We start from the raw sequence: 24,862 nt of genomic DNA, 5'->3' as shown, positions 1-24,862 counted from the left end.
GAGCAGTGGAGTGAGCTTGAGAGGGTGGGGGTGATTGAGAAGAGTGAGAGTGCCTGAATAGTCCCATAGTCCCTGTACGGTTTGGATGGAAGTTTGAGAATGTGTGGACTACAGGAAGGTGAATGAGATGACTGTGAGGGAACGATTTCGATGAATGTGGTGGGTCTGATTGTGTGTATGCAGATGTGATGAAAGTATTTACTCAAATTGATCTGTAAAGGCTGCCACTAGATGCCGCTTGAGGAGGAAAGCAGGCCACATTGCTTTTTCAGTGGCAGCTAAGTTACCACCAGTTTTAGAAGGTTGAGCTTTGATTGGCTAATGCACCAAGTTGCTTTCAAAGGCAATGAATGTGTCTTGCGGGTTTTGATCGAAGAAGGTGACTGTGTTTGTAGATGACATTTGATTTAAGTAGAGAGTGGAGACTGTTGGCAGAGAATATGGAGTTGCTTGAAAGGGTGTTGAGTGGGGTTGAGGTGGTGGGGGGACAGAAACTTGAGAAGTACATGGTTGGCTGGGGAGGTGGAATTCCTTGGGCATGTGGTGAGTGCGAGCGGCATAAGGAAGAGTGAAAGGTTTGTGCAAAAGGTAAGGGAATTCCCACGTCCCCAGACAGTGCGCGAGTTAAAAGGCTTTTTGGGCTTGATCGAGTTTGGGAGGAAATTTGTCAGGGACTGTTCAGGAATAGGCAAACCATTAACTGAATGGACAGGAAAGAGGAATTGCACTAGGTTAAAGTGGGGTGAGCAGATGGTAGAGGCATTTGAGAGATTGAAAGAGGAGGCTACAGAGATGTCACTTCGCTTTCCCAGACTATAGAGGGTGCGAGTAGCTGAGTTGTTTATACTGGACGCAAGTGCAAGTTTAGGTATGGGGGTGTTTGGTGCAAATGCAGAGGGTAAATGGAGAGGATCAAAGGAGGGTAATGGCTAAGGGCAAGGCTTTTAATAAGGCAGAACGGGCTATTCTAGTTGTTGAGGTTAAGAACTAGCCGCAATAAGGTTTTGTGTTAAGGCTTTGAGTGTGTGTTTTTGTATGGGTGAAGCTTATTGTGAGGACGGGATCACGCCATTGATGTATATGATTTAAAGGGAGTGAATGCTAGAGTTGTATGACGATTGAGGATTTGAGTGAGTTTGATTTGGTGATAGAGTATATAATGGGGGCTGAGAATGATTAAGATGGCCGTCGAGAATGTATGGTGAGGGGTTAATACTGTGGAAAGTGACTGGGACCTGAACAAGGTTCCATGGGTTGGTTGTAAGGGTTGTCAGGGGAGGATCGGGTCGGCAATGCTTATTTTGGGGGTTAAAAGATTTGGAAAAGTAGGGTTTGCTAAAGGTAAATTTGAGAACGTGAATGAGTTACGGGCAAGGTTGGGGTATGGAGGAGGAAGGTAGACAACGAGAATGTTGTACAATTGTTTTTGGCGGTAGCAGATTTGTTTGAATCAGGAGTGGTTTTGTACTATGGGTGGAGCAGACCAGTTCAGTATAAAGGGGGTTAAATGGTGATGAGTACATGGGGTTTTGAATATTCAGTGTCAGGAAGATAGCTGTAATTGGTTGGTGGAGGAGGGGGTGGCGGAAAGCATGAGGTTTGGAGGAAAGTAGGGGCTGGTTGAGAGTCACCGTAGTGGCTGTCGAGGGGTGAATGTAGTGAAGATGATTGTGAGGCAGGTGGCCAAATGAGTGTGGGCAGTGAGAGGCGTATGATTAATGCAAGGGAAAATGGTAACATTTGTGGGGGTAAATGATGGTGAGTATTGTGGCTTGCTGATAATGGGGCACAGGTTTTGGTGAGTGAACTTGGGCGTGATTGAGAGAGAAAGCAGTCTGCAGGTGTGAGGACATGGTTAGGCAAGGAAGTGTTTTGGTTTGGGGAAGAAGCCATTACAATTAAAGACTGCTAGGGTTTAGGAAATGTTCATGATTTCATAATCATGGCAAAGGATGATATGCCAACTTGTTTTCTTGTTGGGGGTAGATTTTCTGGAGAGTGCATGAGGAGTGTAGATGTAGGGAAAGGGTTCTTAGGAAGGGGGCCAGAGAAATAATTAGGATGCAGGATTGCAGACGTGGTTGTAGCGAATTTCAATGAATGGATTGATATTGTTGGGGGGGTGAGAATGATTTATGGAGTGAGGAAGAGGTTGAGCAAATGCAGGATCAGAGTGTGGCGGTCAGTACACACATGGTGTGTATTGTAAAGTAGAGGAGTGATTGGCCTCTGAGTTGGATGCATACAGGAGGGTTGCTGGACGGTTTGTGGTGTGTAGGAATGTGGTGTACTTTTTGCATCAGGAGGGGTTGTGTAATGAAGGGGTGTATATACTGCGTTTTCCTCAAGTAACAGCCGTGAGTATGTGTCTGTTGGTACATGATCGTTGGGTATTTAGGAAAGAATGTTGTGGGGTGTAAGAGAGAGATTGTATGCCTGTTGGGAGTGGGCAAGATTTGTGTGGATGTAGCTGTCATGTGAAGATTGTCAGAGAGGGAAATATCAGAGTGTAAGAAATCCACCAGTCTTACCACTGCAGATGAAAGAATTGTTTGAGATGGTTAGACTGATTATGCGTCATTACCACGGACTGCAAGAGGGCATGTGGAATGATTGTGATGGTGGATCACATGAGTAAGTTTGTATGCGGTCCTATCATGATAAGAAGAGTGAAACTGTTGGCAAATAATGGTAGGCAGTAATAAGGATTTTGACAAAGGAAAATCTATTTCTGAGGAAGGTCCCGTGTCACCCGTGAAATTCCATTGTAAGTACCTAATTTCTAGGTATAAAATGCGAGATACCAGAGAAAAAGAGCTTCAGGAAAGCTACTAAGTTACTAAGCACTTCAGATCGAGCGTCTTCTCCAGGGAAGACGTCGGTATATTTAGCGGGTGAGGAAAGATCACTACCACGAGTCTTACTCAAAGCATTTCTCCTATCAAAACCCCGAAGAGAGCGGAGAGCTGCTACAGCCCCTAAGCACCCAAACACTCCGCCAGCCTCGGTGACACCAGCGCACCTACCTCATTCCAGGCTAGCACTCCAACCCCAGACTTGGCATGTGCAAGAGGGGAGCACAGGTGAGTTTGGGGGAGATCATTGGTGACACGGGACCTTCTCAGAAATAGATTTTTCCTTGTCAAAAATCCCTTTTCTGGAGTCCAGTCCTGGGTCAATGGTGAAATAGTGATAGAGAATCATGCAAAGGCTGCAAACTACGAGGAAACAAGGTAATCTGAAGAAAAAAAAAAAACATAAATTACAAAATGGTTTTGTCTATGAGACTTACCTGTCAGATATATATAGCTGTATTCTCTGTTGTCCGATGTAATTTCAAAACTTACTACACAGGGAGGTCAGGTGGTTAGTACCCATTCCCGCCGCTGGGAGGCGGGTATCAGGAACCATTCCCATTTTCTATTCAGATTTTCTCTGTCGCCGGTACTGTCAACACTTGTTTTTAGTACCTCCGTCTTGGATTTCGGATAAACTTGGTTGTCACTTTAGTATTTGTTTGATTTTTGGTTTTGACTTGACTTGTGGCTAGGCATACGCTATTGTGGTTTGTTTTGGATTTGGCTTTGTTTTTCCTGGGACCAAGATGTCTGAATCTAGTTCTTCTAGTTATCGAGTTTGCCGCAGTAGATCAGAAGGTGAGGCTACCGAATTCTCAAGATCCTCACTGTATGCCTCGGGTTGTAGAGGACATGTTTGTTTGTTGAATGACCGATGCAAGGAGGTGAATCTTTGTCTGGATGCTATTGAGGACTTATGATTCTTGGTGAGAAAGCTAGAGCGAGATAGGATCAGGAGGTCTTCCTCCAGAAGTGTGTGAGCCAGGTAGTGTGGTTTTCACCTGTTAACCCTCCTGTAGACGTAGCTCTTCCTAACCCTGTGGTGTTGCCCCTAACCCTGGGTTGCTCCGATTGTGATGCCCTGGCGATTATTATGTCTCTCTCCATTCGTACCTTGAAGCTAATATGTCGCTCTTCAAAGTGCTGTGAAGTGCAGTGATAGTGTCCGTCCCCTTGTGCCGGAGGGCGTCAGATCGGCCGTATAACGCCTCTAGGTCTAGACCTCTGTCGGACTCCCAGGACTCAGGGAGTGGGCAAGTCGAAAGCCGCAAGAGGGTTACGCCGACTCTAACGATCTGGCGTCCTTCAGCATGTCCTGATGACGCTTCTAAGCTGCCATGATCTGTTTCGGGCACGGTCCTTGGCGATTGCTTTCCCGATTCCTCTCCCCGCCGGGAATGGAAATCTCGGATTCTCGCCTTGAAGAGAAGTTAAAGAAGGGGACGCTCACGCCCCCTTTCGTGACGCGCTTCTTTCTCCGGAGGATTTTGACGCCATCCCACCGCAGAATAGATCCAGGACGTCATCGGACGATGACACTTTGAGCGCTCCGCCGCCTCCCAGAAAAAGAAGGCTGTTGCTTCCTGTGAGAAGGAAGAAGGCGTCCTCGCTTTCCTCTTCTTCTCAGGATCAGTCCTTCTCCTGAGGAGGAATCTTCCCACTGCAAGCTGCTCCTAGCATGCAGGAGCAATTGGCTTCGCGCACGGCCCAGAAGGAGACTGATGCTGTCGTCGTCGGAAGGATCCCGGCCGCCGATCAAGAGGTCTAAACCTTCCCTTCTCCTTCTCCACGCTCATGGTCGCCGCCTCCACAAAGCTTCGCCCGCTAGGAAGTCCTGCTGCTCAGCCGCTTTACTGGTCTCGGCAGGGATCGCACTTTCCCGCTTTCGATGCGCTTCATGCTGCCAGGCTTGACGCCTCGCTACTTACTTCTAATTCTTGTTTTCTCGCCATGACGCTTCATGCCAAGTAAGCCGCGGACGCTCTCATGCTGCTCGGCAGGGACGCCTCCTTTGCTGCTCGACATGACGCTCCTTGCTGCTCGTCATGACGCCTCCCTGGTTGCTCGACAGACGCCTCTCGGCAGTTCGCCAAGACACTTCCTCGCTGCACCGGCACGACGCTTCTCTTTGCCGCGGTGGCATGACGCCCGCTGCCTCTCGCTCACCAGGACTCTTCGCCGGATCGTCATTGGCCAAGAAGCTCGCCGGGATTTTCGCTGTGACGCTCGCCGAGACTCTCATTTTGCCTCTTCTGAGACTTCTTCGCGACTTCTCTCGGACTTCTTCCAAGCAGAAGTCCCTTTGCGCTGTTATCTGCAAGACTTCGTCCTCCCGGGAATTTTCTCCTGCCTTCAGTTGCTCCTGTGAAGAAGGAGAGCCAGCTCGATCCTGCAGTTGAGGATCAGTCCTCTTCTTCTTCAGCTTCTGCAGACTACCAAGTCTTAACTAGGCTGCTGAAAGACTTGTTTGGGGACAAGTTTCAACCCTCTGCTCCTCGCCCTCCCCCCTCGCAGCTAACCTCGTCTAAGTCACAAAAGTCTTCTGGTTTTGTGAAGATGGCGACGTCTCTCTCTACGAAGAGGGCCTTTAACAAGGTTCAGAGTGATGGACTCCAGGAAGGTTCAGTGTGCAAGACTTCTTTCGCCCTGCCTCCATCAAGATTGGAGTGGAAAAGCAGGAATTTGGTACGAGACAGAGAGGAGGTTGGCTGGAGAGTTCCTTCCTCTTCCCAAGGATTTTTGCTAGCCTTGTGGACGCTCCCAGAAGGTTCTCCTTTCAGCGAAGGTGTCCTGGTTCATCTGAGACCGATCACCATCTGAAAGGCCTATTCAGGTCTTTAGAAGTATTTAACTTTTTGGATTGGGTGCCTGGGAGTCTCTGACTTGCAGGCTCGTAGCCCCTGACTCCATTAGCCTGAGATTTGTTTAGTGTCCCATCCTGCATGGACAAGGCGTTAGGATGGCCTGGAAGAACTGGCTGCCCATTTCTGTACGGGCTTTAAAGAAGAGCCACGACTGCAACTTCACGGCTAAGTCGGCCCTCCTACTCAGAAGGCAGAATTGTTGTTCGCCCGCTAGCCATCTTTTCCCAACCTCATAGTCATGATATGGCCTCCACATTGCAAGAGAAGGCTACTCAGGACCTCCTGGCCCAGTCTTCTAGACGTCCTGCAGCCCCTTCGACTTCTTCCCTTGGGCAGGCTTCCAAGATTCAGAAGCCCTTTCGTGGAGGACCCTCCTCTAGATCGTCCTTTCGAGGAAGAGGTCCCTCAAGAGGTAGAGCCCCTTCTAAGACCAGGGGCAAGAAATGACTCGTAGACCTTCAGACATTCTGGGTAGGAGCCAGGCTCTTTCTTTGCAAGAGCCTGAGAGAGAGAGGGACGGACAGCTGGTCCCTCCAAGTCATCGAAAAGGATACAAGATCCTGGCCTCTTATTGCCCATTGGCACGAATCCCATAGATCTGTCAGCCATCCTATCATCAGAGAAACAGCAGATTCCTTGACCTGCTCGGGAGCAAATGCTCGAGAAGAGAGCTGTGGAGCAAGTCTCGGATTTCATAATCCCTGGCTTTTACAACAGGCTGTTTCTGGTTCCGAAGCAGTCAGGGATGGAGACCTCAGTTCTGACGTCAGCAAGCTGAATCCATTTCGTTCTGAAGGAAAAGTTCGTAATGGAGACGGCCCAGCCGGTCATGGGGATTCTAAGACCAGGCGACTGGATGGTTTTCCCCGGATCTCCAGGACGCCTATTTTCACGTCCCCTATACATCCTCATCGAGGAAATACCTGAGATTTGTCCTGCGGGGACAGGTATTCCAGTTCAGGGCCCTCTGCTTCGGGCTCAGCACAGCTCCTATGGTCTTCACGATCTTAATGAGGAATGTTGCGAGATGGCTTCGCCTTGGAGGAATAAGAGTCTCTCTTTATTTGGACGATTGGCTCATTCGAGCCTCGTCAATGACAAGGTGTCTGGAGGATCTCCACACGACTTGACCTTGACGGTCCTCCTGACTTGGTGAATTTCTGAAAAGTCCCATCTGACCTCGACTCAGTCCATCGCTTATCTGGGGATTCAGATGGATTCAGTGGTTTTTCGGAGCATTTCCGTCTCAAGAAAGACAACTTCAGTGTTTAGAAAAGTTTCAGCTTTCCTGAGGAAAGAACATGCTTGGTGTGAGGGAATGGATGAGTCTGCTGGGGACCATTTTATCACTGAGAAGTTTGTTTCCCTGGGGAGACTGCACCTCAGACCGCTTCAATTCTTCCTTGCAGAGAACTGGCACGACAAGGAGAATCTGGAAGCTTCTCTGAGTATCTCGCCAAAGGTAAAGAATCACCTTCGGTGGTGGCTCGATCCATCGAAGTTGGCAGGCCTTTTCTCCTCAAACTTCTCGAAACCCCCGACCAGTGTTGTTTCTCGACGCCACCCATCTTGGGGTGGAGCAACACTGGGGAGGGAAGAAGTGTCGGGCACCTGGAGAGGGGAACAGTGTCCTGGCAATATAAACCTCAAAGAATTGGGGCGATTCAGTTGGTCTCTCTTTTCTTCTGGTGGGCTTAGGTCATAACTGAGTTGTCCAGATCAACCGACAACACCACGCCCTTTCATACCTCAAGAAACAGGGAGGAACTCACTCTCGGTCCCTGTTCGCCTTAGCAAAGGACATCCTTCTGTGGGCTCAGGCCCGAAATATTACGATCCTCACGAGGTTTGTTGCAGGCGTAGAGAACGTCCGTGCGGATCTTCTAAGTCGGCAGCGACAACTGCTGCCGACCGAGTGGACCCTACACCAAGAGGTGTGTCAAGGACTGTGGAAGCTTTGGGGACGTCCCTTGGTAGATCTCTTCAAGAACCTCCAAGATCTAAGAGATTCCCTCTCTTTACTGCTCCCCTGTTCTCGACCCAGAGCTCTCATAGTGGATCGCCTCTTGGGATTAATGGGATGCACGGTATGCCTTTCCTCCGCATAAGATCATCGGAGAAGTCATCAGAAAGTTTGGCGCTGCCGGAAGGACGAGGATGACGTTAACGCCCCATTTTGGCCTTCTTGCGGAATGGTCTACAGAGGCCGCGTCCTTCCTAGTAGACTCTCTCCGGAGATCTCTGCTCCATGAGAGTCGATCCACTCCAGACAACCCCACTGAGAGGTATCACAAAACCCCGCCTGTGCCCGACTGCATTCAGACTATCGCAGAAGCTGGCCAGAGCGAGAGGTTTTTCTAGACCAGTGGCGAAAGCATACAGAGCGAGAAGACTCTCTCTTCCAGCAATTTGTACCAATCGGCGGACTGTTTCTTAGGAGATGGTGTAGAAAGAAGGGTATTTCCTCCACTAATGATCTCTGTGAGCCAGATAGCAGACTTCTCTTTATTTCTGAGGAGTGATGTGAAACTTGCAGTCCCGACTATCAAGGGGTATAGAAGTATGCTATCATCTGTTTTTAGGCATAGAGACTTGGATCTGTCTAACAACAGAGACCTTCACGATCTATTCAGATCCTTCGAAACCTCGAAGGTGCCTCGGCTAAGGACTCCTTCTTGGAATTTGGATGTTAAAGCACGTTCAATGTCCAGTTCGCTTGAACCTCTCTTCGCTCTCTGCGTCATTGAGGAACATTACTAGAAGACTATTTTTCTAACCGCTCTAGCAACTGCAAAGAGAGGGTTAGTGAACTGCAAGCCTTAGTAGACATATAGGCTTTAAAGGCATAACGCAGTTTGTTCTTAAGCCCTCATTTTTAGCGAAAATGAAAGCCCGGTCTAACCCTTGGCCCAGAGCTGAAATCAAGGGCATGGCTGAAATCCCAATTCAAGAGCCAGAGAGAGTCCTTTGCCCTGTTAGCTCTCAAAGTCTACTTAGACAAGACGAAGGGGAAAGTCGAGGTCCTCAGATAGTTTATGGTGTTCCGTAAAGAGACCGGACTACCTATGTCAAAGAATGCTCATTTTCTTCTGAGGGATACGATTAAAAGAAGCCCATTCATGCTGTCAGACACTGATTTTAAACTTCTGAAAGTCAATGCCGAGGTGAGTAGGCGGTTGGTGACTTCAGTGCTTTTCAGAAGAATATGTCACCTACAACATTCTGGGTGCCACATTTTGGCGGAGTTAACTCTGTACCGGCCTCACAATGTACCTGGAGAGATGTGTGAAGACGACATGAGAACTGCTTCTCGCTAGGACCACACGTTTTCCGCAGATACTTTCCTGGGGCAGGAGATGACACTCATCCTATCCCATAGAAAATGGTTGATAGTGTTTTTGGTGGTTGTTGGGTCGATCGTCTGTGGCGGACTTCCCAATCGTTAGTTTTTAGTTCATGCTATCCTTAACTTAGTTAGGCTTGGTCAGTGGTTGGTTTTTAATGCCATTCCTCATTGTATGGTCAATATGGTCTTGTCACATTGTGGTCACGCCTCAAGCATAGATCATCATCTAGAACTCACCAGCTATACATGGTCACACCCTGTTGAGACTCTACGAAAAAGAGCTTTCAGGAAAGCTGGGTTACTACCCCAGTCGAGCGTCTTCTAGGAAGACGTCGGTATAAAGAAGGGTGAGTGAAATACCACTACCACGGAAACATACTCGAAAGATCTCTCCTTATCAAAACCCCGGAACAGAGCGGTGAGCCGTTACAGCCCCTTACACTCAACACCCGCCAGGACGGCGACACTCAGCGCCACCTACCTCATTCCATGCTAGCACTAACCCCAGACTTGGCATGTGCAAAAAAGGGGTGGTAGCCATAGGTGAGTCAGGGAGGGTCACGGGTGACACGGGACCTTCCTCAGAAATAGATTTTTCCTTTGTCAAAATCCCTTTTCTGAGTCCAGTCCCGTGTCAGCCGGTGAAATAGTGACAGAGAATCATGCCAAGGCTGCAAACTACGAGGAAAAAAAGGTAATCTGAAGAAAAAACATAAATTATGAAAAATGGTTTTAATGAGGGAATCTCTTACATGTGTCAAAACATTGAAAACCTAAGGCACATCAAAAACTTAATACTAGAAAATTAGGAGGTCTAGCACAACAGGGAAGGGTTCTCAAAATACTTAAAACTATTAAAGGCATAATGTACATTGAAATTGAAAGGTTCAATGGCACATATAATCTTAATTGGCAAATACAACCTTTAAACTACACATGTAAACTTAAGCTAAACACGTAAGAGATCAAAATCAAATGGTAAATAAAATATACAGTATATATACATATATCTGGGGTACATGGAGCCAAATAAAACCGCCCAGTACCCCACAAGAAAACACAATCATAACATGTCAGATTACAGTTTCCAATCAACAGAGACAAATAATATCAATATGAGGAGCAAGGCAGTGAGGCATGATCAACCAGGAGGACAAGCAGAGAAGTAAATGAGGCAGGCGGGCGGGGGAAAGGGAAGGATAAAGGATATGATTAATTAAGGTGGGGAGATGACACTCCCACAGCCACTGTAGAAAATTTCAGGGCTTGAGTGATTTTAAATAGTGGCGTTTAAACACTAGAGGTGATTTCCAACCCGTGTATTTGATAGTTCTGAGAAATCCATATTATGAAAGTAATTAATGGAAGTAGCAACTGCTCGAATATCATGAACCTTAGGAACTGAATCTGGGTTGGCTTGTTTAATAAAAATACAGAATTTGTTGTCTTATTGCATTCAGTGAAAGAGTACCACCTTTCTCCCTGATAAAAAAGAGGACCCGACTTACACTGTGGAGTTCTTAAAAGGTAAGATTTAAGTGTATAAACTGGACATAAAGACTGGTCTTGTGGAAGGGGCACCACCTTCCAAGGAGACCACCTGTCTTGAGGGTCTTCATTTTTAGCTAAAAATCTAGGATCAGGGGAAAGGAGGACTCTCCGGACGGGAGGAAGTTAACAAAATCATCACCTCTAGTGAGAGCCGACAGCTCTGAGATTCTAGCACCTGAAGCCAAGCTAATCAGAAATAAGGTTTTCCTTAACAGATCCTGATAAGAGCATTGAAAGTTATCAATCTCTGATGCTAACTTAAGAACATCATTGAGAAACCACGTAACAGAATGTGGGCGTGATACGGGTCTCAGACGAGCGCATGCTCTGGGGATAGATGAAAAATAGAATCTGTAAGGTCAATTTTAAAACCATATAAGAAATACCTTCTTCAGGGCTGACTTGGCTGTGGTAATAGTGGCTGGAGCAAGGCCTTTTCAAACAATGATCTAAAGAAGGAAACTCCTAGGTTAGTAGTCATGGTTTTGGCTTCAGATGCTTTAAAGGAGGCTAATTTTTTGACTGCTGAGTCATACTGTCTAAGAGTAGAATCTCTTTTATCTGATTCTAAAAACAGAGTGTTAACAGGGTCAATGTTTGCTCCTTTTGGGCTGCGAATTTTATAAAGTCCATAAAACTAGGGCATTCTGAATTCTTGAGGAAGCTGACACAGTCTTGGTTTGTACTGTTTGGGTCAGTTTGGGCTTGGGAATCCGAAGACTCCGCAATCCCAGTTCCTGAAGAAGAGGGAACCAATTGCTCTTCGGCCAATAGGGGCTACCAGGGCTGGTTGACCTTTGAATGTCCTGAGTTTGTGTAATACTTTCAACAGCAAATTTATTGGGGGGAAACAGATAAATCTTCTCCCAATTGTTCCAATCTACTGTCATTGCGTCCGTGGCATACGCCTGAGGGTCCAGGTTTGGGCCACATAACAGGGAAGCTTGAGTTGCTCTCCGTCGCGAACAGATCCACTTGGAGACCCGGAACCTGGCGGCAAATCCATTTGAAAGATTCTCCGTCCAGGGACCACTCCGTCTCCAACGGAGTAGTCCTGGACAGGGAATCCGCCACCACGTTCTGCACCCCGCTAGGTGGGTGGCTGACAGGTGCCAGCTGTGCTTGTTCGCCAGGGAGAAGATAGCAACCATTACTTGGTTTACTCGACCTGATTTGGAGCCGCCCCTGTTGATGCAATGAACTACCACTGCGCTGTCCAATACCAACCTGATATGAACCGGTCGGGGGGCGGATTTTCTTTAAGGTTAGAAAGACCGCCATAGCTTCCAGGGTGTTTATATGGAACTGCTGAAACATTGTGGACCACGTTCCTTGTACTTTTGTTTTGGTGAATACCCTCCCCAGCCGCTTAGGGAAGCGTCTGTGTGGAACAACTAGTGCCGGAGGGGGAAACTGAAGCGGAACTGACTTGGACAGGCCTCTGACTGAGGACCAAGGCCGCAGTCTTGCCTTTTTAAGATTCGAGGGAATGGAGGAGACCTTGTCTCTGAGCTTGACATTGGCTCGACTCCGCCACACTCTGTTTATGTCTTTTAATTTTGCTTTTAAGAGCAGGTCTGTCACTGAGGCAAATTGAAGAGACCCAAGGATTCTTTCTTGGGATCCGGCGGGATGCTGATTGGATTTTCAGAAATTTTCTGGTGAGAGATGCTATCTCCTTCCTCTTGGGAGGCGGGAGGGATAGCGTGTGAGAGGACAGATCCCACTGGAGACCCAGCCACTGAAACAGGGACTCCGGAGTCAGGCGGACTTCTCTCTGTTCAGTTGAAAACCTAACGACTCCAGGAAGTTGATGACTATGGACGTGGCCTTCCGACACCCAGAACTGTTGGTGCCCAAATTATCCAATCGTCCAGGTACGCTGCTAGGGATATCCTCTGGGACCGGAGTTGTTGAACTACCGTGTCCGCCAGCTTTGTGAATATCCTGGGGCAATGTTTAGACCGAAGGGCATGACCCTGAAGGAGTAGGCTTGATTCCCGAGTCTGAAACCGAGAACTGAGAGAAGTTCGCGCAACCGGGACGTGATAATAAGCGCCTGAAAGATCGATAGAGGTGGTGACGGCTCCACGCGGAAGTAGAGTCCGTATTGAGCTACCGTAAGCATGCGAAATTTGTCGCATTTTATGTAGAGATTTAGACGCGACAGATCCAGGATCACTCTTTGCTGATCGGAGTCTTTTTGGGAACAGTGAATAACCTGCCTTGAAACTTTAGGTGCCTTACTTTCTTTATTGCTCGTTTGTTGAGCAATTCTGTCACATAGTCCTGTAGGATTGATGAGGGTGGCTGGTAAAACCTGTTCAGAGGAGGAGGGTCCTTGATCCAGCTCCATCCCAGACCTTTGGACACAATGCTGTGTGCCCAAGGGCTGAAGGTCCACTGGTCCCTGAACCAATACAGGCGACCACCTACCTGTGTTGTTCTCAGTGGGAGGGAGCGGGTTTGTTCCCTCTACCACGTCCAGGTTTACCTCTTGGGGTGGTGTTGGCCTTGCCTCTGTGGGGCCTTGCCTCTTCCCCCCCTTGCGCTCCTATTAAGGCCGTGAAAGAACCCACGGCCCTCATAGGTGGGTTGTATGCTGGTGAAGCAACATAGGGTGCAGCAAGGGAATGAGCTGGTTGGACCAGCACATATTGTTGGGGATGAGCTTTGAGGTGGAGGGCTGTGCACTGCCGAGACCGGGACGGCTTGAACAACCGCCTGATGGTGGGGCCTCTTATGCCTCCTAAAACGTTTGCCTCCTTTCGTCTGGGGGCCGCCAGATTCTGGGGTCTTCCGCTTATAGGCAGAGATGCCCCAGCGAGAGCGCAGACTCTGGTTGGCCCTTGTAGCCTCCGCCATAACACTGGCTAACCTCTTCTTCTGGGAAGAGGTTAGTCCCCAGATCGAGCTCTTCATGAGCTTGTTAGGCTCATGACGGATGGTGGCATTGGCAAAGATGAACTTCCTGCATTCCAGTCTGGCCATGATGAAGTCAAACAGGTCAGACTGAAACCCTGCCAACAGGGATTTAGCCAAACCTGAAAAAGTGGCTCGTCTGCGCAGGAGACGGCAGTCGCTTCTGTGAGGCAGACGGAGTTCAAGGACCGGGCTAGCTTAGTCCGGGCATCAAACTCCGCCTTCAGCAAAGCTTCGGCAGCTTAGGGAGCTGCTCACTGAACTGTTTGAAGCACAGAAGGGGTCCAGCTTCCCGACAGTGAAGGTGGACGGAGCATCCATCCAGAACTCATCACCCCTGGGAATACCAGGGAAGTGGAGTCTGTCTCCCTTAGCTGAGGCAAGGGATTGCCATCAAAGCACGCTCGGCCGTAGCCAGAGCGACTTTGTTCAGGCAAGGGGTGGGCAAGTTGTCTCCCAGGGCAAACATAGTGAAGTTGCCCTTGAAAGGAGTCAGTTTGTATTGTCTGCCTGCCACTCCGCCAGAGTGCGCAGGAGAGCCGACTGAGCTTGGTCCCTAGGGAAGATGACAGTCTCCTAGGAACCTTGTCTGAGCGAATCCAGGCTTCCTCTGTCAGCCTAACGAAGCCTGGGTAGGGGGCAGGAGATTGGGGGAAGAACTCAAGTTCCTCCAACCGCCTCGTGCCAAGACCTTCACCAGTCAAGTTTGCCATCATGTTGATGGCCCGGAGGGCAAAACGCCAAGGGTTCCCGACATCAAAGGGAGGGAGATCCGCCGTGTCGGGAAACATACTGTGGTTCGCTGGGGTGGGTGAGCCATTCCCGCCAGTATGTTATCATGGCTGGCAAACTTCTCAGAAATCTTTGTTGAGTTTGACTCGGACCTCTGTTAGAACCTCTTTAAACAGCTGGAACATCTCTTTGCAAACGCCTCCGCGTCAAAGGCAGGTTGGCGAGGAGGGCTTGGTTTTGATGCCCTCTTACTCGCGCCTTTGCCGGAGGAACCAGGTTTGCTCCCGGAGGCTACAGGTGCTGAGACCTTAGCCTTCGACGGGGAAAGGCGATGCTTTCCTGGAAGACGAGGACTTATAGCCCTTCGCCTTCCATGAAGTCTTCAACTTCAACTTGGGGACAGCTGATGGAGCCCTATCACCCAAGGAGGAAGACTTTACAAAACCTGAAAAAGAAGATACAGATGAAGAAGGGGAGTCAAAAAGGGGCCCGCCCCAACAACCTCACTTACTCACTACTTACCACCTGGTCCTGTTCTGTATTCATTGGTTCCAGGTCCAAGTCCAAGCGGCGACATCCTCCGAAACCTCAGCGTAAAGGATATCCTCTTGGGGTGGCTGGGTCGCATCCCGGATCTGCTGGATGATGGGGGTGGCAAGATCTTCTGGCACTGCGCCGCCACCCGGCGCCGGGGTCAGAGCAGGTCCTCAACCTAGCGTCGAGGACATAGGGCTTCCCCGACGGAACATTCCTTCCCAAACCCAGCCACCCAGGCCCGGAGAGATTCCAAGGCAGACTTCTTGGAGGACTCATCCGCCTGTAAGAAAGCCAGACAATTAGGGCTTGAACTGAAAAAAACAGTTCCGGGAACCATAAAAAATATTCAAATGAGGAGGAGCGTAAACGGAGAAAAAGACTGTCATCTTACCGACTCATCCTGGATGCAGCGCACAGAGCGAAGCAAACCTCACAACCATCGGGTGCCAGACAACCAGGTCATCCAGTCGGACCGCACAACCAGCGTGGGTCCGGCACACCACGTGTCCATAAGGTTGCTGGAGGGTGGGTGCACCCCGGCTCCTCACAGCGAACAGTCTGTAAGTGTAAAAAAGTACATGAACCTACCACTCTAAGCAACCTAAAGCTGGCAAGGCCAGGGAATTTCAACTGCAACCGAATACTCGGTGTGGAGAAGAAACCCTTATCATAAACTAGGCCAATAAGCTCTAAATTAAACAGAGTGGAAGGCAAGAACTTCCAGTCCCGGAATACTCCGGGAATGAAAGGTTTGAGACAACAGGAACTCACCACAAGGGCTGCCAGTAAAAAAACACGGCGGAACCCCAGGGTGGAACCGGACTCACGTATAAAACATATAAAAAAAGGAGAGTACTCCCGTAGATAAACAGCTTATCTAAATACAATAAATATAAAAATCAAATAAACAATAAACAAGTGATGGTAAAAATGGGAAATCCACAAGGAGACCGGAGGGATCCCCTTTATAACTCCTCCTCTTCTCTACTACCTCCCGCCAGAGAAACAAGGTGGGCAAAATGCTCATCATGATAGGCCAAGTTCATAACATAAGCGGAGCAAGTATAATAACCCAACCAAAGCAACGTGACGGAGAGGGAAAGATCCAGGATAGAATGTTCGAAAACCGCTCGTTTGGAGAGCGAGTAAACGAAACACCAAAACAAACACAGCGATGCTAGGGACTGGTTATGGGAGGGAGCGAATCTCTCTCCACCAGAGAAGTCCCCAACTCGGAGAAAACGCCATCTAGCGTCACCCGCGAGAGTAGAGCAAGAGCTGGCTGGAGGGGGGGGAGGTGGGGGTAGGGAAAGAGGAGTAGGCAGAGAAGAGGAAAACAGGAGACGGGGAAAATGATTCACCCGCTCAACTGCAAACACACACCACTCCAAGAAATAATATGAAACTTGGTAGGGTGGCCTACTCCTAGGAAGGAACGACCAAGCCTCAATGCCCGACTCCTGACTAGGCAAAGCCTAATATGGACCTAACTAGGTATATCCTAGGAAAACGGAAGGGCAGAAGGGAGGAGGAGGAAGGAAAAACAGGGAGAGAAATTTTGTGCCGAGAACCAACCAGGACCGAAAAGAGGGGGCAAAAGGCAAGGCGAATAGCCTAGAGGAGACACACCCAATGAACTCTACCCCAAAAAAAGGGGGAGAACTAAGGGGGCTCACTCTGCCACACCAAAAAACGACCCTGGAGGAAACAGCAACAAAACTCCCTCAACCTGATGGACCTCCCACACCTAACCCAGAGGCAAGGGGATGGAGCAAACAATGTAAGGCAAGGGAAAAGACCCACACATATAAAATAAAAACCATCACACAAAAAAGAATCAAAAATGTGCTCAATAGGGTGCGTAGCCTACCCGAGGAAGCGCAGTTAGATCTAAGGCTGCCGCTACCACAAAGAGGTAAAACAAAAAAATAAAATATATAAAAGCACCAACGCCAAGAATAAAAATAAATAATAAAATAATTAAGACTAAAAAACCAAAGGAACTCAACCTGAGGGGAGACCTGGACGGGGCATGACGGAACCTAACAGGGACCCTAGTGAAATAAGTTCAAAAATTTAATAAAACTCAAAAAGGGGCCCCATGCCCAGGAAACCCGCCAGGAGGAGAACCAGGGGAAAAAGATAAAAATATAACGACAAAGAGACAACCCCAACAGAAAAAAACTGAAGGAGTCGCCTCGTGGTCGACATGGCTGGTAGGGGACGCCGTGGCCATAATAAGATCTCAATAATTATGAAAAAGGAGACCAAAACAGCCAAACTATATCGATAAAAACCCCACAATAAGATGGTACTTAACTTGGAGATGGTAAAGCTGCTCGATGACATGATGAAAAGCAAGAAAAATCCAAAAAAAGGCACAAGCACAAAAAAAGAAGAAAGAAGCAAGTCACGTGCTAGAAAATGGAATGAGGTAGGTGGCGCTGGTGTCGCCGGCCCTGGCGGGTGTTGAGTGTGGGGGCTGTAACGGCTCACCGCTCTGTTCCGGGGGTTTTGACATAGGGAGATCTTTCGAGTAAGCTCTGTGGTTGTGATCCTTTCACTCACCCTTGGTTATACCGACGCCTTCTTCCTAGAAGACGCGGCTCGATCTGGGGTAGTAACCCCAGCATTCCTGAAAGCTCTTTTTCTCTGGTATATCTAGCAATTTTATACCTAGAAATTCGTGTTGAATGGAATTTCACCGGCTGACACGGGACTGGACTCAGAAATATATATTTGAAAATAACAATTTGTACATGATATATAAAATATCAGTTTTGATAATTATCACTGAAAATAATTTATAAAATTGCACATGCAATATGTCACTGAAGTCAATTGACCAAATTTAAATTATCATATAAACTATGAAACTTGTATTGTTCTTTTTATATACATTTCATTCCTTTAAGATCATTATATGAATTAGTCATAATCTATGAAACATAAAGTGTCCAGTCATGTTCTTGGTGGAGGTTAAACAGCAAAATCAATTTCTTACTACTTTTCTAGTCTAATTGTTTTTTATTTAGCATTTAGGCAGAGCAATATTTTACAAAGTGTTTATACAATATTCAATTTTATTAGTATCAGAAATAAATCACAATCTCCCAGATTAGGAGGTCTAAAACTGAGGAGAACTTTCTTTGCTGTTACACCTCTTGATTTTGTGAAAAACTGAAGGTTCTTTCCTACCAATCAAACTGCCTTGGTAGATGCTTCTAAATTTAAATAAATGATAATGCCAAGCTTCCATTTTATTTAAAATCCCACAAATCACCATTCCATCAGCTGATTAGCCATTTTGGTACAATTTCTTTAATTATATTCTCAGTCACCTTCCTGGTAAAGGGATAGTAAAGAATCAGTATTTGTTGTAAAAAGTGTTTGTTTCATGTACCGTAAAACCATCCACCTTAACTTTAAATGTGTTTTATTGGATAATAACGTTTACATTAAACAATGTTTACATTAAATGATCAGTTCAAGAACGTATCTCTCATGTAAATCAAGAAATATTTACAGTGAGAACTGTGGTGATCTCATCAACCACCTGATGATGTTTAGACCGTAGAGGCATCAATATTGATATCTCTGGCGTGAGACTTCTCTAGGAACTGGCCCTTGGATTCCATGGGTATACTGGTTTGCTTTCAGTTTCATCAAACAGATTTGGCCTGGACTCAAGCCACCCTAATTATGTTGGTGCTATCCCTTCAGATAAGGTAGGACTAGGGTTCATTTCCTAAGGTTTTCTGATGTTACTGTTGTTTTTCCTACACTTTTATTCCAGATGATCATACACAGTTAACTGTCAGATATTCCCAATAGGCTGTGTGACTTAAGAGAAATGTGAAACAAGCAAGCCATAAATACGAGGATCACTGAAGAATCCAATATCCAGGAGTAGATTGGCATCCTTAGACTTGAATCAGAAGGAAGCTTTAGGAGACTAACCACCTTAGCCTTTCAGGAAAGAATGTGAAGGTTTGCGTACTTTACTGTTTAAAAAAGGCTATGAAACAAATAAACCAGAAGTTACAAAATACTTTTAAGGATTTGAAGTGCTTTTTAAATAGTGCCTTTTATGCCATTATGAAACCTACAAATGTCATTTGAGAATTATAGAAGAATATTAGGCATAAGAAAGAACTTAAAAAATAGGACGAGAAATGAGAAGCATGAATTTCCTATGAGTTTGTAGAAATTTCTAGTGAAATGACTTGCAAAAATGAAAATGAGCAATTCTTAGATTACGGGAGCTCTGTGATAGAGCTTCTAGGAATATGGATATGTACCATCCAGCTGATTGCAGTAAGGAGAATTACTGACTCAAAAATCAAGTTACGATTTCAAAGAATACCCAAACCATATGTAAGTTTTTGATCACTGCAGCATTATTTAAAGTAAGTTATTTTATATTTAATAATAAGATCATCCAAAAAGTCAGTACAGGTCGAACATCACTAATCCATCATCACTGGGGCCTGCATAGTGCCAGATTAGTGATTTTTTTTGGATTACAGAATGGTTAGGTTAGAATACACTTTACCCAACAGTTAATACCTCATCCTACCTTTAAAATACCCTGTAAAACAGCACAAGTTGGTTAATAAGGAAAAATGAAACATTAAATGAAAATAAAGTGAAATTTTAGTGAAGCACAAGCCAAATAAATGGTACAGGTAATTCTGTTGACTTACTCTAGAAAGTTCATCTATGCCACTTCCAAAGTGAAGAGCTTGAATATGCAGCTAAGCACATTTACGTCTTGAGGTGGGGAGGGCTGTCAGGATTTCCGTCTTTTTCATCTTGGAATTTTTTATATATATTTTATACTATTCTCATTTATATTTTTACTTTATTAGCTATTTTTTTAAATTTTTACAACCCAAAAGATAAACACAGTTGTGTGCGTAGGGTACAAATGAACACACAAACTCATTCACTGGCGTCGGAGAACTCGCTACAGCTTGTTTTGGCTCGTGTTCTCAATCTTATGATTTTTATATATATTTTACGCAGTTTTCATCTGTATTTTACTGTATTTTCTAATTTACTATTTTTACAACTCAAAAGATAAATACAATAATGTGCATAGGGTACATATGAACACAAACTCATTCGCTGGTGTCGGAGAACTTACTACAGCTTGTTTTGGTTCATGTTGTCAATCATATGATTTTTTTCATTTATATTTTATACTATTTGTATTTATATTTTACTGTATTTTCTAATTTTATATTTTTACAACCCAAAAGATAATGCAATCATGTGCATAGGATACATACGATCGCACAAGCTCATTCAGTGACATTGGAGAACTTGCTACATCTTGTTTTGGTTCATGTTAGTATGCTTATGATTTTTTATTCATATTTTATGCTATTCTTATTTATATTTTTACTGTATGTTATAATTTTTTTTATTTTTACAAACCGAAAGATAAATGCAATCGTGAGTGTAGGGTTGAATGCACAAGCTCATTTGCTGGCATTGGAGAATTTGCTACAGCTTGTTTTGGTTCTTGTTGTTATGCTTATGATTGTTTTATTTATATTTTATACCATTTTCATTAATATTTTTAATGTATTTTTTAATTTTTTTTTCATTTTTACGACTCAAAAGATAAATGCAATCATGTGCATAGGCTATGTACAAGCTCACAAACTCACTTACTGGCATCAGAGAACTTCCAACAGCTTGTTTTGTTTTGTGTTGTTACGCTTATGATTTTCTTATTTATATTTTTACTGCATTTTCTCAGTTTTTTCAACCCAAAAGATAAACACAATCATGTATGTAGGATATGTATGTACACACGAGTAGCACCAGCAAATAGTAGTGGCAGGTTGGTGCAGTGACCTGGGAAAGTTGAAATTTCACTAGCCAAAATTAGCTCCAGATTAGTGATGGAACCGGATTAACAATTGCCAGATTAGTGATGGCCAACCTGTACTATAAGACATGGAGATCTATTTGAAATCCAAACTTATTTGTGCCAAATAAAAAATGTAGTCCCTCATGCTAAGCAGTGTAAAGGCAGATTACAGTGATTAGTCAGATTACCAGACCTCAGTGGAACTTAAAGAAGTTCCAAGAATCACAATGATCATCCTCACATTTGAAGGTAATAGTGTAACTCCCACATGGTACGTGAAAAAGAGGAAATATTAGTCTGCCTCATTGAGCAGAAACCCCTGCAAACCTGTAATTGCTTCAAATTTGGATATCCTCTTCAGGTATACAAAAATAAGAAGTTCTGTGGCAGTTGTTCTACTTTAGATCGTGGAACTTGCACAGTTGTCACAAAGTGTACTAATTATAACTTGAACCAAAAATCAAACAATAGGAAGTGCCTGCAATACAAAAAGAAAGAAGTGGCTCTTCAGAAGTCAGATATAAAACATATAAGTGTGAGATATACTTGAGTATTTCAGAATAGGACTAAAAGTTATACATATTAAGGCCATGATTATAAATCTAAGGGTATGGACATTTGAAAGCAATAACAACACCACTTGGATCTTGTAAGAAAAATTTACCACCACATAGAGCATTTGTTGAGACCAATACTTTGCCTTGTGATGTAGAACGAGTGTCCCATAGCAAAAGTGCACTGTCCTCTTTTGCTGAATCTTACCCACCTCAGAACCTCATAATGAGAGATGGCTTCATACTAGAATAATTGCATTCTATAATGAAGCCTGGCAACAGGAGAGAGGGCTTTTGAATTCAGGAATCTCTTTTCACCCATTTTAAAAATAGATAACTCCCTATACTCTTTATCTTTTCCTATTGTTATTTCAACCTCACCACAATTGTGTTCCTTTTCTTCTGTCTTGATGTCTGGCCTCTTTAATTCCTGCTCCTCAGTACAGCTGTGAGATGCTCCCCTAGCAGCATCATTAAATCTCATGCTATCTTTGAGTGTCACTGTACAATCTTGAATTGTGTGACGTTCCCGGCCTCCACTCTTAATCACAGACATTTGGTAAAATTATGTATGATTGGTCCCATCATGAATGACACCCTATTGCATAGGAAGTCTCCAGCATTATTATATTTAAAATCGCATGAATTTGTTCCTCTTCTCAATTTACTCAATTTCAATCTGTCAGTCTATACTCAACAAATGGCCTCTGTTGATTCTTTGACTCCTTCCTTGAGTATTGTGTTCTCATATTCTTCTTCAAACTGGTATCTTCTTGACTCATTCTTCGTCCTTTTGATTTTATTCTATATTCACTTCAATTCTTTTATCCTAAAGCTAATTTATAGTTAAATTTTTAACCTTTCCTTCTCCAGATAAACTTCCTTCTATGCTTCTTCTCACATTGCATCCATCAAGTTTTTAGCAGCACTGCCCTCTCATGTTCTCCACACCCAGCTAAGCATAGATTCAGACTCCCAGAAATCATCATCTGACTATAGTAGCTACTGTTTTTTATAGCCATTGAGGTGGGGATTTTGGAGACTTTTTAAACTTACTTTTCACTTTATCTTTATTGTTAGGTGGATTCTGCATATAAGGCCTTTACTTTGTATGTTTATGCACTTGTGTCTTGCTGTTCAGTTGGACTGTTCCATACCGACCAGATGAAAAGCAACATATGAATCCAGCAACATTTAATGTTCAAAAGATCAAACTACATTCCAAGTGATTGCAACCCAACCATCAGCCTTTATCAGTGATATTTTTGCCAAAATACAATGGAATATCCTCTGTTTCACGTAGACTATCAAGCAAAGCATACTGTAAAACAGTAGGTATTAGGAAGAGCAAAAGTAAAAATACCAAAGCAATGGAAGTAATCTGTACTCACCATAATCTGTGTCAAGTTCAGGCAGTGTTGACTACAGTTCCCTTTATCCCACAGAGATCTGTGAAACTTTTTAATTTTCATCAAATGCTCTCAGTTCCGATGATGGTTAGATGGTGAGGAACTGTTAGGGTTAGTGGATGAACAGACTGAGTGAGATGTAGGGAAGAGACAGCTCCTTTGGATGTAGAATAATGGAGAGAGACTCCTTGCTCTGGTGGCAAAGGTTAAGGAGAACTAGAATGATGGGACAAAAAAGCTTTAGCTAGTAGAAATGTTTTAAGTAAGAAGAAATCTCCTTTGGGCAAGTTGTTGCCCCTGTGCCAGCCTCTCTTCATAGAGCCAAGGTCTGAATGGATTGTTGATGTAATGCACTACTAAAAGTACTAGGATCAACTTCCTTCATGTATTTAATGACATCATTAAACCACTTAAGGATGCTTTGCAGACACCTGATATTTGACATATAGGTGGTTTCCACCTCTTCTTCCTTCAATACCTTATTTTAATCACTGGTAACTCCATGTTAGTCAGGGGTCCATTGAGAACCAAAGTAGCTTGGTAAAAATATCTGCCTTTTCTCAAACCTAACAGGCTCGATAGAACAGACATTTATACAATAGTGAACTTGTTCAAGTCACACTTCAGCATAGCATTCAGTGTTGACAGTTGCAGTTCATCCAAAGCATAGAATGTATAGTTGATCATGTCTTCAACAATGAAATTCCTCCCTCATGTAGGGCCGGTATTAAGAAACTGATTCATCTGTTTTGTCAGTCATCATTGCTATTCATGCCTAAAAGCCTTGGTTTATAACATAAGAAGAAAGGTGGCATCACAGGGTTTTTACAACAATCCGGCATTCTCACTGCAGTTTTCTATGCCAGGGGCAATTGAGAGCATTTAGATACATTTCATTTTAAAGGATTAGACCCATATTTATTTTGTTTTAAATGAATAGACCCATGTTTACTGTAGTGAATGTGACCAGCAGATTCAGTAGGCACTTTCATTTCACACACTCATTATTATACTGAATGGCCTCCTTTGTTGCAGGGCCAGGGATTTTGACCTTAACACATTACATACACCAACAGAAATCTTTAGTAGTGTGTTTTCTGTTACTTTATGAATAAGGTTTTGCAACAGTTGTATTAGCTTCTTTTGATACACTGCACTTGAGTAAGATTCTAAATTATTACAGATGGTATAAAGGGCTTTATTGTTTTATTCAACAGGTTCATGTTCTTTGTCACTGCAACACACTATATGCTTGGGCTAAGTGAAGATGAGATAATATATAATCCCTTACCTTTGTACCATACTGCTGGTGGAATGGTGGGAGTAGGCCAGGTGAGTAGAAATCAAGGTTATAGATTTTAGATATAGACTGAATCGTATGGTCAATAATTTAAGCTCAAATAATAGTCCAAGTTCAACTTCGAATTCCAGGAAACATTAAAAGTTTGACTCAGTGTTTTGGTAACCTCCCACATGAATGTCTTTAGACTGAAATTTGTATTTAGGGGGTGATGGTCCCAAGAGGCTTTATAAAACAAGGGAAATAAACTTCAACGCAACAATCTAGTCCTAGGTCAATGACAATACTTATGAGTCACTCATCTTGCCTGATTACTCATTCACCGTCAGCTCAAATGAATGAACATCAAAGACCGTCAAGGAGACTGTGGTATGGTCAGCAGAAATGTGCATGTTAAATCATCATTATTTGAAAGCTATTTTTGAATCCTGATAGGAAGATTTAGTTTATGGTCCCTTGCCAAGGGCTGACTGCGATCCAGTTTTTCAGGGCTTCTCTGGCAATGAAAATCAGCGATTTTCGGTGCCAATAAACAAAAATCGCTGATTTTCGCTTATATACAGCCATCGAAGTTGAACCACTGATAACCAAGATTTGCCTGTATTAATATTTTATGAAAATATATATAAAGATTATAGAAATATATATATATATATTTTACATAATATATATATATATATATATTTATATTATATTTATATATATATAACATCATATAATATATATATTATATAATATATATATATTAACTTTTCAATACAAATTGTTCTGAGCATTATGTGAAGAAATTATTAAATTATTCATTCATAATTCTTCTAGGGGTTTTTATGAAAAATTACAACTTTTTACAAACAGTCCATTATCAAGTTTATTACGCCACTTTTGTTAGAAAGCTTGGACTTTTT

At 44.3% G+C, this 24,862-nt stretch overlaps 1 protein-coding gene across 1 annotated transcript in view; it reads right to left on the bottom strand.

The window, feature by feature from the left end:
• LOC136849330 (long-chain fatty acid transport protein 4-like) overlaps positions 1 to 24,862 on the bottom strand; it is a 431,083-nt gene that overhangs the window by 162,681 nt on the left and 243,540 nt on the right. The window contains exons 8-10 of the mRNA XM_067122690.1: positions 15,359 to 15,394; positions 12,049 to 12,060; positions 10,317 to 10,333 (exon numbers count right to left, since the gene is read on the bottom strand). Coding sequence (XP_066978791.1) covers positions 10,317 to 10,333; positions 12,049 to 12,060; positions 15,359 to 15,394 — 65 coding nt within the window. The remainder of the gene's footprint in view (positions 1 to 10,316; positions 10,334 to 12,048; positions 12,061 to 15,358; positions 15,395 to 24,862) is intronic.

Source organism: Macrobrachium rosenbergii, chromosome 20 (genome assembly GCF_040412425.1).
Source record: "Macrobrachium rosenbergii isolate ZJJX-2024 chromosome 20, ASM4041242v1, whole genome shotgun sequence".
Classification (NCBI taxonomy): Eukaryota; Metazoa; Arthropoda; class Malacostraca; order Decapoda; family Palaemonidae; genus Macrobrachium; species Macrobrachium rosenbergii.
This window is presented reverse-complemented; position numbering and strand designations above follow the sequence as displayed.